Below are 14,251 nucleotides of genomic sequence, written 5' to 3' on the forward strand. Positions count from 1 at the left end.
AGAGCATACTGCATTAGGCAAGCTGCAGATGTATCTCTTGGTAGTCATCTTTGTGATAAAATACTGACTCCTGTTGTCTATCGACAAGGGGGGACGAAAAATCTAATTTGCAGCTCTGTTGCTTTTTCCAATAACCTGCATTGGCATAACCCCAATTCTAAAAGCAACAGGTTTATGTAACTTAAAAACGTGGCTGTCACCCCTGAGAAGGAATTGTGTTAAACACATGTAAGGCACTGAAACCTAGCATTATGGGTAACAACCCTCATTACACTGATCTGCATGCCACCGGCGCACTGGTAGCCTTCAGCTCACTCTGTGTCACTCTGTCAGATGCCCTTTGTCTGGTTTTACCACTTAACCTGACAAAACCTCCGTTTAATCAAACAAGGGAGCCTTTCAGCTAAGGTTCTTCCAGCCTGAGTGGGAGCGAGGGGAAGGAGTGATGTGGAGAGCACGAGATGGAGATGGAGTGTGAGAAAAACTAAATCCTAGAGGCTGTTTGTATTTGTGATGTGTACTGGACGTGTGGGCCGGCTGGTGGTAGACGTAGTATTTGATGGCTGTGAAACCTGAACAAGTGACGGTCGTGGCAGCATGGAGCTGAACCAAATGTGTCGCTGCCTCATGTTCACTGGGCCAAGGAGGGAACTGACTGGCAGCAGCGGCCCGCTAGGAATTGAGCAGGGTGACTGAGTGTATGTACGTGCCAGCGTGTGTGTGTGTGTGTGTGTGTGTGTGTGTGTGTGTGTGTGTGTGTGTGTGTGTGTGTGTGTGTGTGTGTGTGTGTGTGTGTGTGTGTGTGTGTGTGTGTGTGTGTGTGTGTGTGTGTGTGTGTGTGTGTGTGTGTGTGTGTGTGTGTGTGTGTGTGTGTGTGTGTTTATAGTGGTCAGATTGTATTCCATCTCTTTACCCCCGGCCAGTAATAGGACCACGCCAGCATGTTGCAGACAGGAAGAGCGTTCCGTCGCCCACATGCAGCATTTGCCCACATTCGCATGCTCGGAGAGGAACAGAGGTAATGGAGCCGCAACAGTGACCGTGCGGACACAGGTAAAAAAAAAAAAAAGAGAAAAAGAAACAGTCTGTGCTTTTCTGTTTCTCGCTTGTTTTTGTCAACGAAGTAATTAACATTTTTTCGGCACTGAGAGATTAGGATTCCTACTTTGAATATCTTGTCCTTGTAAAATCATATTTCTCTCTTTTTAAAGTTCGTGCATTCGGTGAGAGCTGGAGGCTGAAAACCTCATCAATGAGCTCTCGGGACTTTCAGCGGCAGTTAAATAACGTGGGGGCTGCTGTGCCAGGGGCCCGCTCCGCACGCTGCCCAAAATCAACAGCGATAATGTTTTAATGTGCTTCTCTGCTGCGGCCAAATCAGGAACCCATTTGTAGCTGTGGCATTGTGCAACTCAATTAGGTGGTGTTTGTTTAAACATCAGGCCGTGAACTAAAGTGTCATTTAGCCTTGGCAGCCCGGTGCGTGCGTGCGTGCGTGCGTGCGTGTGTACATTCCTGTGTGTTTTCAAAATGAGTGCAAGGAAGTGACAGGTGTTGGTCTGTGAGCTCTCCAATAGATTTTCAATTACGTCCTTTCCAGAGAGCAAATTGTGTTGGCTCCCTGAGCGCATCCGAGACGGACCAGTCTGAAGCGAGACAAGGCTGTGTGTTTGATACAGTGATTGGTCAGTTAGTCAGGAAGAGAAGAGAAACGGGGCGTTTTGGTTTGGACCCACTCCTCTGCTCTTTTAGACTTAAAATGCAAGTAGCCATATTCTCGGTAATGCAACTTGACTCGTGTCCGACCAGATTTTAAATTAGCAATCCCCCCCCAAAGATTTTTTACTGCTGTGATGTTTGTTCATCTAAAACACATGCAATATACTGTGCAGTGGTCTTTTTCTGACATTAAATACTAGCATCTCTCTCTCTGTCTCTCCATACCTCATACACACATGCGAGCACATACAGTGCATTGTTCAACATGTGCAGTGTGCTCTGAGTGTAATGACCTTGCTGTGTTTCCCTCCGCACCGCAGCGGCAGCGCTCCGTCCCGCCCTCCCTCGCCACACTTCAAACACATTTCGTGTGGAAAAACCCTTTAAATAGCTGCGACCTCTGACCGAGCGAACACCCACTCACCAAATCATTTGGAAACACTCTGTCTGCCACACATCTGTTAAAGCACGGGCAGGGGTGTGCAGCGTCAAACCAGGCAAAGACAAATCCCTGCCATTTATCGGTGGCAAGCGTCGAAAGCCAACAGCTCTGTGCTGTGACACATCCGTCACAGTCGGGCGGAGGCGTGGTTAACCGCTGTTGGTGACATTGATCAGTTCATCATTGGTAAAAGGAAGTGTGTTGCATTTTAACTTCAGTGAATCATTTCCATATCAACTCTCGGCTTGGCAGAGTCAGTAGATAATTCATGGATGCTCAGCTGCGATGAGACTGGCAGCCTCAGTCAGCCTCTATACTGTGTCTTACATTATGTAATCAGCTGGATTTCTTTATTTCAAAAACATAACCTGTTTTGAGCTTGAAGTTATAATGTATCATTCCAATGAGCGCTTGTCAGGATCAAGTGCTTTCACTGGCTTTCATTTTGCATGCTCTCCAAAATACACAGAGTACACATTTTCTTGTAGCAACAATCTGATTGTGTCAAAACAAAGCCAGGAGTTTTCATGCAAATGTGACTCATTTTTCGATCATCAAATTGGTATTATTCATGTTAAGCACACTATTATTGCATATTACCAGCTGTGTGTAGCAGAAGCTAAATTGGCAAAACTCTCTTATGCCCTCGCCTTGTATGTACAGTAGGTGCACAGCACTGGACGCAGTTGTAAAACAGCCAAAGCTCTTCATAAAGGAGAAAGGAGGTGCCTCTCTGCTCCAGCTGATCCTACCAGTGCCTTTTTAGTGATGCTGGGAAGTAGAAAAAACAAGATCCCTGCAGTATTTGATAAAATCACAACAAAATCCGTGATTAGAAAGTCATAAACCTTCCTAAAGAAGAGCTTGACCACAGATACTGCAAAGTGGAATTATGACATACGACATGGAAACAGGATTTACCCCCCCATTAAATCTATGTTGAAAGTACAGCAAAGTAAATATTATAGTAAACCTGCACAAACGCACAACGTTGAAGTTAAAGTACAATTTATGTTAATTTCAAAGTTTGCAGTTGCAAATCAACAGTTTTAAACTTGTAAAATGAAAAAAATCTTTTTGATGTGTAGATTTTTAACACTTACTTATCATCGTCATCATTGCCATCATCATAATCACCATTTTGCATCATCACAGACAAGCTGTTGAGTTGGCATCTGTAGTGCTGCTATCCATAAAATATCTGACATTGCATTCTGTGTACATGCCGTAGACACTTTTTCTTTAGTTTAATCGTGGAAGTTTTGAGGGGAACCACAAAGTGGATGGATTTTCATACTCAGAATAGGCATCCTCAAATAAAACGGAGGACTGTACATGTAGTATGATAGAGATCATGTGTGATCGTGTGCCTACATGAGAGGCTGGTGGTGGTGTGTGCGTGCAGCCACGGACAGCCCCATGTTTCTGTAACCCTGGAGTTTGGGACCCGCCCTTTGTAAATGTCATGTGGACATAGACGGGGGCCAGAAAAGTCAAACAGTGTCAAACTGTCCCCATGAAGACGCTTGGAGCATACTGAGTGAGAGACAGCGAAGGGCTTTTGGACCCAGCCGTCTTTCCAGAACCTTTAAAGAAACAACAACATTTAAATTCATTCGGAATTTAGGCCTGCATTAAATATATCATTTAAATTCCAATCAATTTGAATAAATATGAAGCAACTTTAACATGGCAAAAGTGGACTAAACCTTGCTTCTTTTGTCTTTTTGTACTATCCCCATACAATAACCCGTATACTGCTCCTGCCGTATTATGTTGCGCTTTATCGTAATGAGGTTATCAACAGGCGATTACAGAGAAGATGTCAGCCAATCATGAATCCTATAGTGTGAACTTGCAACAGAGTAAGTCTGGAAAAAAACTACCCAGTTTGATGTCTGACTAAAAAAGATGTTGGCACAGTTTCACACAGCTACTGAAGGGACATTCATCATCAACATATGCCAACTCCTTTTTGGCAAGGGGACAGAGAGGGGAAAGATCCAGAGAAGACTGCGTCTAAAGGTTATTTTTCCTAATTAATGAATTTGTGGGTTGTTCTACATCTGATTAGCTGACATTGGTTTGTCTGTAAAATATAGAAAATGGTACAAATGTATCAAACTATCCCAGAACCCACTGACTAATTGCTTATTCATGCCACGACTACTTGGTTTCAGTGTAACATGGCTGCAGGGACACACAGGAGTAGAGTAACCGGAGGTCCTGGAGAAACATTCACGTGACACAGCAGGTGCAATGTGCACTGTAAGCCAGTGAGAGAGACCATGTGTGGTATGTACGCTCATGTGTGTTTACACGAGGGGTGGGGTGGTGTTGTGCGTGCATGCGCCGCCATGCACTGTCCCATGTTTGTGTAACCCTGGAGCCTCAGCGCCCGTCCTTCATAAAATGTCATGTGGAGGTCGACGGGGGCGGTGAAGTCAAACGCAGAGGCTCGGAGCGCACCGGCTGACGGCAGGCATGCCCAGTGGTCACGGCCTGTCTTGAAAGAGGAAGGGCTCAGTTTAAATCCCTCTTGTCGTGGTTGTGTTCGAGTGAAGAGCACAGTCTGCTTCCGCTGCAGGGGAGCCGCTCTGATGAATGGAAATCCAAGAGGGCATCAGAACAATTACAAAATTGAAGAGAGTGTTTTTCTTTTACATCTTTGCTTGTCTCTCAGATGACAAAGTAATGAACCATTCTGTCTGAACAGCTTCCTGCGTTTGGTCAAGTATTACACGGCATGCAGTGTTTTCCACATGATTAGATTTGTACCGCCACAGGTTGCCGTGGTGGTTGATCATTCTGATTGGACAGTGTGAGGCCAGTCCCGGCTCAACCGCGCAGCTAGCTCTCATGTGCACTCAAGTGACAGCCACACGCAGAAACTACCACTGGTGTGCTGAGTTCTGCCTGTCTGCCATTAAAAACTTAATGGACTTTCTGATGGTCCACTGGCCCCACTGACGCGGTGGGATTTCTCCTGTTGGCGGTCCACCCCCGTCTAATTAATGGTAAACACTGGCATGAAAGCACTAGTTGTAAATTTTGCTTTTAGTCCTGCGTCATAAAGCTCTGTATCAATGTCTTAATATACAGTAGACCTGTCTATCTATACACGCACACAAACACAAACACTTACATATACACATACAGAATATGTATGCTTAATACATTTATATATTTACAGTATACAGTATGTGTATATTTAGTGGTTTTTAGTGTTGGTGACAAAGGTCCGGTCATATTCATATCGATACATAACATATTCATTGTATCAGCACTACTTTTAAAAGATGTTCAAACAGCATCCAGCCCTATAGATGTATCGGCGTCTCTCGTACTGATATGCGAGGTGTCCTCTGACTCAGTCAGTCTATATTCTGGACCTGTCATAGGCCTCCTGCAACCCCGCAGGTAAACACGGCACCGTACATGGAAAGCTGCATGCAGAGTGTCAGCATCAAGTCGGCTATTTTAATCAGCGGGTGCTGGGCTTTTTTGAGAGGTAGCTCTTTTAATGATACGGCTGTTATGCAAGTCTCTCGTAGCCGGAGAACCAGGCAGGGAAGCGTAGACCGGTGCCTCAGTTCTCCCTGGGGATTGAACTTTATGGGTCAACACAGATGTTTGGATGAGTCGAATGCAGATTCACTTTTGCAGTGTGTTCATTTAGTTGATGCTGTGTGATGTTGATGTGCGCTTGACACTGTAAAATAATGGGAAATATAAAACATGGAGAACACAACAAAATGAGTTCATGTACCATAATTTGCATTGCAGGTATTACCACATAAGAGGGCACGTCAAACATACTGCCATGAAAACAAGGATAGCTTCTCTTGTCTCATTACTGTACGTGACAGCGTTAATAGAAGAGCTGTGCAGTTTGTGCATTAAAGGGGAAATCTGTCCCTGTGTTGGAAGTGTTATAAAACTCAGAACCTATCCTACTGTCAGCCGTTTGGTGTGTGGCTGCATGTTGCACTATCATGCACTGGAATTTTTTAAATAGAGGTTTAAAAAGAAAGTGTTTTCCTAATTTAAAACAGAACAGATATTTTCCCATTGTGTCAGTTGTGGTTGCAGAACTGGTCGATAATTCTCGTTTGGTCTAAACAACCCCTGTCACCATACCAATGGTGATTTGACCCATTGTCCATAGAAGAACATTGATTAGTGCTGCTTCCACTTTTATGGTTACTTTTACCTGCCTCATCTAATTCTATTTGAGTTTGTTTTTTTACCAGTTCCCTCAGAAGAAATATATTGGAAAAGACTTCTTTTAAACCCTTTCATATAAGTCTAGCGATATGAATCTTGGTAGAAGTTCTTGGATGAATTTCTTTTGTTTTGTATGACTGTTAAAACACTTAAGTACAAAATGGTCTCTCCAGGTAGTAGCTCTTACTCTTTCAATATCTAAAATGTGATATTCACCATTTATGCACACACTGCACTGGACACATCTCTCTGTGAAGGGAGAATAATAAGAAAAAAACCCCATCAAATTCACCACATGGCAAATGGAGCCGGAGATATATAGGGTACATTATGAACAGGTCATTTTTAGTAAGGGTCACCGGGGCATCATTTAAAAGGCACTATGTAAAGCTTTTAGCAATACTTCCAACATTTTTTCATTTAGAGTTCGGGTCATTGTTGCCTCTGCTCCTCTGAAATGACACCATCGCGTCTATTATATCTTGTACTCTTTTGAACCTTGCTGCAGGATGCAATCAGAGCCGCTGATAAACAACCTCTCACGATACACCGACACGCCGTTCCCATTCATATTCCGTGAGATGGATTCATCAGTGTCCCAGGAGAAGTGCTTCACATATCAGATTATTTCAGCTCTGAAATAAACAAGCCTTTGTTTTAGTGCCCGTGATCAATATCTGAATTTACTGTGTGTGTGAGAGAGAGGGGATTTGAGGTGACTGTGTCCTCAGCAGTCGTAAACGCCTCTTTACCATTTAATAGTCTGGCAGAGAGATCACGGTTTAACAGGTTTAACATACTGCCATTCATTCCATGTCATCGCTATGAATTCTTCATGCATCTTAATGCATCATCACTGCAAAAGTTAACACTGTTATTTATGTGTGCATCATGTGTTGATTCATTGTCTCGCGTCACATCATTTTACTTCGGTGTTTGAGCTCGTCGCGCTTCACACGTTCACACTTGGAAGATTATCTCTGTCCTCTGGGGCGGTGCCTCACTGAAGAACACCGCCTTTAGTGGAATGCATTAACATTAACATAATAAACCATTAATGCAATAATCCCATTCCATAATTTCCGACTAATGTAATGTAGCTCCCATTTCCTGCCAGTCATTCAAATCTTTTTCATGTAATCCATTTATGATCCACCAAAGACTTCTTCCAATACATATTCATCCCTTTTCAAAAATCCCCTCCAATGAAAATCAAGTTTCAACCTTGTTAAAAGGTCCCTGTGGCATTTTTAATATGATACAAGACATGTCATGAGTGAAATAAGCAGTCAACGCCATGAACACCTTGAAACTGCAGTGAACCAATGTTTTCTGATCCCCCTTGTTTCACAGTATGAGGGGTATCAGAGGAGAAGCCTAAAATCAAATGTATTTTTATCTACGTTATCAAAGGTACTGAATTTGTGTGTGTTGAGTGTTGAAATATTATTATTATACCATCGTTGTTTATGTCTGTTTAACAACCATTTCCTGCAGAATATCAGCTGTGATTCAATGCACATAACATCACCGACCAGCGACCCGGTAGCTGTTTATCAGTAAAACGGCGCTGACGCGCAGCTGCCGTTTGGCATCTGCTGTTGAATTTGTCGCGGCTGTGTGACTCGAGGCTCGCGGGCCCTTTCAGGACGCTCTGTTTTCCTCTTCATGCTTCAACTGATTCATTAAGAGTCCGTCCTGTTCAGACGGTTATTAATTCTTCGAGCTCCTCCGACTCTGCTGTTGAGACAGCGAAAGTATCCCCCTAAGGGACGCTGCTATCCTGAGCGCTTGGGTGTTATTGTCCAGTAAGACGCACTCCTCTGGCGCCATGACTAACAAGGTCATACTCCTCCGAACGACAGCAGAGAAAATAATATTAATTTAAAAAAAATAATACAGTCACTGTATAGTTGGTAAATCACATTAGTGAATATGAAGAGATCTGTCATGTTGTGTTCATTTATTTCTAACACATTTCAGAAAGTCAGTCTTATCTGAGTGCCGGGGGGGGGCGTTGGTACTGTAACGAACTCCTGACATTCATTTGGAAAACTGCACTGCACTGTGGCACTAAAACTTCTTTTCGAAGGAGTTAATGGTGTGAACAGTCCAACACAGCGTGCAACTCAGGTCCAAAATTAGCACTCGCAGAATGCGGGTAAATTTTGTCTTTGGCGAGTAAGTCATGGAGACCACACGCCACTATGGCGTACAAAAAAAATAAAGTCCTATGCACGAGAGAAAGCTGCTAGTTGCTGTCACTCGTTTTAATCTACTGGATCCGCCGCACTGTACGTGACGTGCGTATGACGTAATGGCGTCAGTCATCAAATAGCACGAATTTGGGAAACAGTAGCAGCTCCAAACAAAGACGGGAGTGTGCCGCCAGGCGGCGGGGCTCCTTCGCGGCCGCGGTGTCCGTTGCGCCGTTGCCCTGGCCGGAAAGGTTTTCCTGAAATGACTCTAGTAAGTAACGAACCTGATGGATTTGTTTTGTGGAAGCCCTTTCTTAGTGCTTCTGCCAATCAATAGTAGAAACACTAGAAGCAGCAGTGAGTCACCTGGCAGGAAGGAGCACTGTCACAGTACGAGCTGACAGGACGGTGTCCGCAGGCGGCGCGTTCGGAGTTGAGGTCTGATAACGGCATCGTGAGGCCCCTGTCATGCCGCCTGTTGCTGCCGTGTCACCGGGTCTCCCGGGGAAACCGTGCGGTCCTGTGGGAATCGGTCCAGCGTGAGTAATGTGAGCTGCAAGTGAATAGAAAAACAGCGCTGCTGCTTACGTATTGATTGTTGTCAGAGGTGGGAAAGGACTCTCAACCTTTCTGCTCCCGGGGTGTTTGCTGAGCGCATGATGCTCCTCATCAATGCGGCGGCTCCTCTCGGCGACTGCTAAGCAGCACAAGCGGAGAACTTTAGGGGGCAAGAACTTTTGTCAGAGTTTGTTGCTCTGTGTATTATCACGATTCCACTGGCATATTTTATGATCATACTACATGTTGTTGTTGCTACTGTTTAACTTGTTGAACAGTTTTACAGTTGATCTGGTAGCATTATTTAGCCTGCAGAGTGACAGCAAATGAAACGAAAATTGTTCGCGCCTAATGTGACATCTTTAGATTGCCTGTGTAGTAGCAACTACAGCTCAAAACCAAAAGATACTGAATCAACACTTGTACTAAACAGAGAAACAGCTCATTGTTGGCTCTTTGCATGAGAAATGCCAAAATTGTTAGATGCAGTTATATTCAAAAGCGTGTAGGGTAGGATTTGGGGTTTCCAATACATCCCAGTTTAAAAAACAGTTTATAAAGTATTACAAAGGATATATTATCAGGTTGTCTTTCAGTGTTTCACATATGCAGAAAAACCAATTCCGTGAAAGTGTCATCATGTTATCAGTCAAGGAAGCATGTCACGAGTAAACGTCTGTCAATTAGAGATGAACACGAAACTCAGATGGAACATATTAACATCTAAATATATCACAGCATTCGTTGTCAGCTCTCTGCTGCCACAGCCCCCCCCCCCCTCACCCTCACCCTCCATGCCGCCGCGTGTTGTTTAGCCAGTGAAAGGCCTTTACACTGTGGTTCAGGCTTAGAGTGACTGACTGACTGAGTCCATAACTGATGGAGGCCCAGCTTTGCGCTGCCCAGAGTTTTGTGCTGAGCCAAACAGTTTGCACAGGCTGTAGGACGGGTGGGGCGGGGGTCCTGCAGTGCCCCCTCACATTCTACACAGGGCTGGGAAAGTCAGGGACGAAAGGCCCGTCAGGGTGCGGGGGTCTGACAGAGCTCCTAAGCTGGCTACTCCTCTGGGGAATGATCGGCTCGTGTGTGCCCTGTACTTGTGCTTGTGAACGGAGTGTGTGTGTGTGTGTGTGTGTGTGTGTGTGTGTGTGTGTGTGTGTGTGTGTGTGTGTGTGTGTGTGTGTGTGTGTGTGTGGTGGGGGGGGGGGGGGGGGGGGGGGGGGGGGGGGGGGGTTGGTTGAAATCCAGGGTGATGCCTTCACAGTGTTTACAGTCCAACCAAGGTTGCTAATTCTGTCTCCTCTCTCTCCTCCTCCCCGTGTCGCCTCAGCCATAACCAGGGGACCACGGCGTTCCGCCATCCTGTGACCGGACAGATTTCTCCAGAGAACGTGGATTTCATCCTGCAGGAACAGTGAGTTATTGAGTTTACTTCTCCCGTCCATTATAGAAAGGAAAAGAAACAAAACTCAGCTGGTGAAATAAAATAATTGATTCGGTGTCAGACGCTCTGGGCTACATTGACTTTCTCCCGCTGTTTTCAGATACATCAAAACTAAAATTGGCTCGAAAATGTTTTTTCTTTTTTCATCTTTGATGTGAAAGCCATGATGTGGGCGCTGTAGTTTTTCTCCCTCTCTGACATGATGAAATGATACTGGAAATGAGGTGAATCTCAAAGCAAGTGAAGAGAAGAAATTCACTGTTACGGTGCTGCGGTCGCCTGACCCTCTATTTCACAGTGACTTAAAGTTATCACTTTCATATTTCTATTTTACTGGGTGGTTGGACAGCAGGGTCCTCTGAATTGTTCTGCACAAAGTGCAGATGTGGGCATTTCATATTTCACCAGGGCTGCTTTTCACCGAAGAAGTGAAAGTAGAGTGTGTTGATGGATTTGTCACGGACGTGCGGTGCAGTTCTCACCGTCTGGCGATGTTCTCGGAGGAGTCGGTAAAGTATTTTTTCATCTCCTCATGTTTAGACAATTACATTCGGAAAGTGCGGCTCAATGTAGTCTACTTTTAGTTCGATCTGTATTTTCTTGTCTGCTTTATGCTGAGTACGGTCCGATCGTCAAGCCACAACAGGACTGCTCGCTCCACTTCCCCGTTGGCTGAGACGCAGTCAAAGTTTTCCCGCTGTTCGCAATGCTAAATGGGGAGAAACTCGCTGCCTCAATGATCTTTGCCATTCTGTGCGCCGAAAAACATCAAAAACCAGAGGCACTGACCCTTTCCGTTTGGTATTTCGGTCATAGGAGTAGCCTGGGCTCCATGATTTAATGTCCGCATGACGCGTTGTGTCGCCATGTGCTGGTTACTCCTTCACCGTGTTTTAACACAGTTGCCTGGTTGTCTGGGGGGATGACGTAACTCCAGTGGGGTCAGTGCAGCTCGTCAAGAAATTGTACAGCACATAACCCCATGTAGAATCGCATCTTTTAGCTTTTAAACAAATAGTTTTGTAGAGATTATACAAACTTTGTCTGATTGGTTGATTCATAGACTTTTTTTTCCCCCCCTTTACACTGAGCCAGGCTGCCTCTTTCCCCGTTTCCATTTTTATGCTAAGCTACACTCGTCGTCTGCTTTCGTATTCCTTGGTATTAATCTGCTTCTTGACAAGAAAACAAATAGAGGGATAGATTTGCAGTGCAGAGTGCAATAAATATATATATTTTTCCAAAATGTCACACTATTCCTTTGAGCGCAGCACAATAAATGGCACGACACTCGAATTAGATTTGAATCAAGTCAATTCTAAAGTTGCACTTGGAATTCGTGTGCATATGTTTTTTTTGTTCCAAATGTGAGCAAGAGGTGTCATCATCTTTTATTATATGATCAGGACGCTGATGTTGACCTCCATTTGCCAGCCCATGGCTCTTTAATCACTTTTCATAGCCCTGGTTAAGCAGGTCACTGGGGGACGAACAGGTCCGAGTGTGGAGGAGGCCGTTTGAATTGCACCCTGAGAGCTTTGTTTGACCAATGATTTCCTGCCAGCGACTTAACCTGACACCTGACTTTCACCCACGGGAGAGACACTCTCCAAGGTGTCAGTTACCAGAGATGTGACACCCTTTTCTCTTGGAATTTGCATAGACACATTGTGTAGCTGAAATATCACCATGAACTGGGGCCTAGGGCATCATCTCTGAGCGCTTTTTCTATAAACTAGTTTGGGTGGAATGTGAGCGTATCTCTGCATTGTCGATGGTTTGATTGACCACTTTGGTCCGCAGCTTTTACCTGTAGCATATTGTGGTGAACTCATAGCCAGATGCATAATCTCTCGAGGTGAAACTTAATTTGAATGTCAGCTTGCAGATTATATTTGGTGAAAACTGAATGAATTCCATTGCAGCGGTTATACGGTCGTATCAGTGTAATTATGAGGCCACTAAGGCTTCAATTGAGAACAACACCGATGAATAAAAACTGTCAAATCATTCAAATCTTTTCTACATCACTCCCCCCACCTCACACCTCAGTTAAAGGACGTTTTTATTATTTTTACGTATTTAGCTCCTGCCGAAAAACTTGCATATTTCTGGTTTGCGTAGGTCCCACTTTTTTTCTGTTGAGAAGGGCCGGGGAGGGTCAAGGGAAGGTTGGGCAGCAATTTTTGCTGCGCACGCGCATTGCATATGAAATCTGAGGTCTCTGATTGGTGGTTCAGGTGTCTTGCACACATTATTGGACACATGCACGGCCTTTTTCTTCCTAAGCATGAAGAGGTAGCAGAAGGCAAGTGGATGAGCAATGGATGTGAGATCTGCAGAAAATTTTTGAGACGGCACATTGTTACTGAAGTTGTGCAGCTTCTTTTAAAGGGATAGTTCAGTGCATAAACATTGACTGTGTATGAATATGGTCGTAGTCTCCGGGTTCCGGAAAATGAAGCGGAATGCGGAAGTGCCTGAAACCAGCAAAAGGAGGGCTGCACTGTTACAAAAGAAGTTTGTTTCTATAGAAGTCTATGATAAAATAACTGTACTATATATATAACGAAAATTAAGAATATTCTTTAGTTAATTGTGGTCTCATTCAGAGTAAAATAGACGATAAATCACAGTATATTTTGGATGGTGGATACAGCGTGATTGACAGCTCGTACCATCCAATCATGGTTGAAGGTGTAGGTGGGCGCTTAGTGGACAAACTCTGTCAGACCCATCCCCGCTCCTACGGCTGGTTGCAAACCCCCCCCCCCCTGAATTACAGTGCCAGCGCCTTTTATGTCTGCTCTACTTTGTAGTATGTAAATGTCACCGTCTGCTGCCACATTTGATGTTAGTTATATTGCAGGTGCACTGGACTGTATCCGCCGCCACGGTTTCATTCTTTCTGAGCAAGTCTGAGACAAATTCAGTTACTAAATCAGTGGGGAACAATTCATGGAGCTCTTGTAGCTGCTAATATAATTAGGGCGCGCATTAATACTCAATTCCTAGTAACCTGTTTCCTCTATTCATTTTTTACCCTGTCATCTCATTGTTTTCCATTTCCTGTCATTTCTCTATCCATCCGCCCCAGCCAATCAATTTTTTCCCCTCCGCTTTGCCTTTCCTGCTTTCCTCGTTCTTAATATTTTTCTTTCCTGTTTTCTCACGTCATTCCTTTATTCGTGACTTCTGTTCCCTCTTATTTTTCTCTTCTTCTCTCTCTCCTTTACCATATTTCCACTTATTTATTTCTCTTCTTTCTTTTCACGCACATCTTGCCGTCTGCCTCTTGTATGAGTTTATTATTTCAGATGAATTCAGTGTTCATTTCATTTCGTTGTGCGTGGCACACGGGAGACATTAAATGTGAATAAATGTGTCTCAACTAGTGTTAGAAAAAAATGCAACAAATTACAGGTACCCTCATTTTCTACTTACACTTTAAAATCAATTACAAAACAGCTGTAAACGAAATGTGTTTGATGCATCCTCAGATGTGATCATTTCTAATTCAGGGGCAGACCTCAGCCACGGGCTGCCAGAGAAGCAATACTAGTTCTGAGGTTCCATTTTATTTTTGCATCGAAAGTCTCTCTCATGAGGATTCTTTTTCATGCATTTTCCGTCAGCCTCCCTCGCTGACCACAGACACAAGCC

At 44.2% G+C, this 14,251-nt stretch overlaps 1 protein-coding gene across 11 annotated transcripts in view; it reads left to right on the forward strand.

The window, feature by feature from the left end:
- LOC118315966 (pleckstrin homology domain-containing family A member 7) overlaps nt 1-14,251 on the forward strand; it is a 119,418-nt gene that overhangs the window by 54,751 nt on the left and 50,416 nt on the right. For all 11 annotated transcript variants that reach the window (XM_047333034.1, XM_047333036.1, XM_047333035.1 and 8 more), the window contains one exon: nt 10,475-10,558. In XM_047333034.1, coding sequence (XP_047188990.1) covers nt 10,475-10,558 — 84 coding nt within the window. The remainder of the gene's footprint in view (nt 1-10,474; nt 10,559-14,251) is intronic.

Source organism: Scophthalmus maximus, chromosome 7, assembly GCF_022379125.1.
Source record: "Scophthalmus maximus strain ysfricsl-2021 chromosome 7, ASM2237912v1, whole genome shotgun sequence".
In the NCBI taxonomy this organism is placed as follows: Eukaryota; Metazoa; Chordata; class Actinopteri; order Pleuronectiformes; family Scophthalmidae; genus Scophthalmus; species Scophthalmus maximus.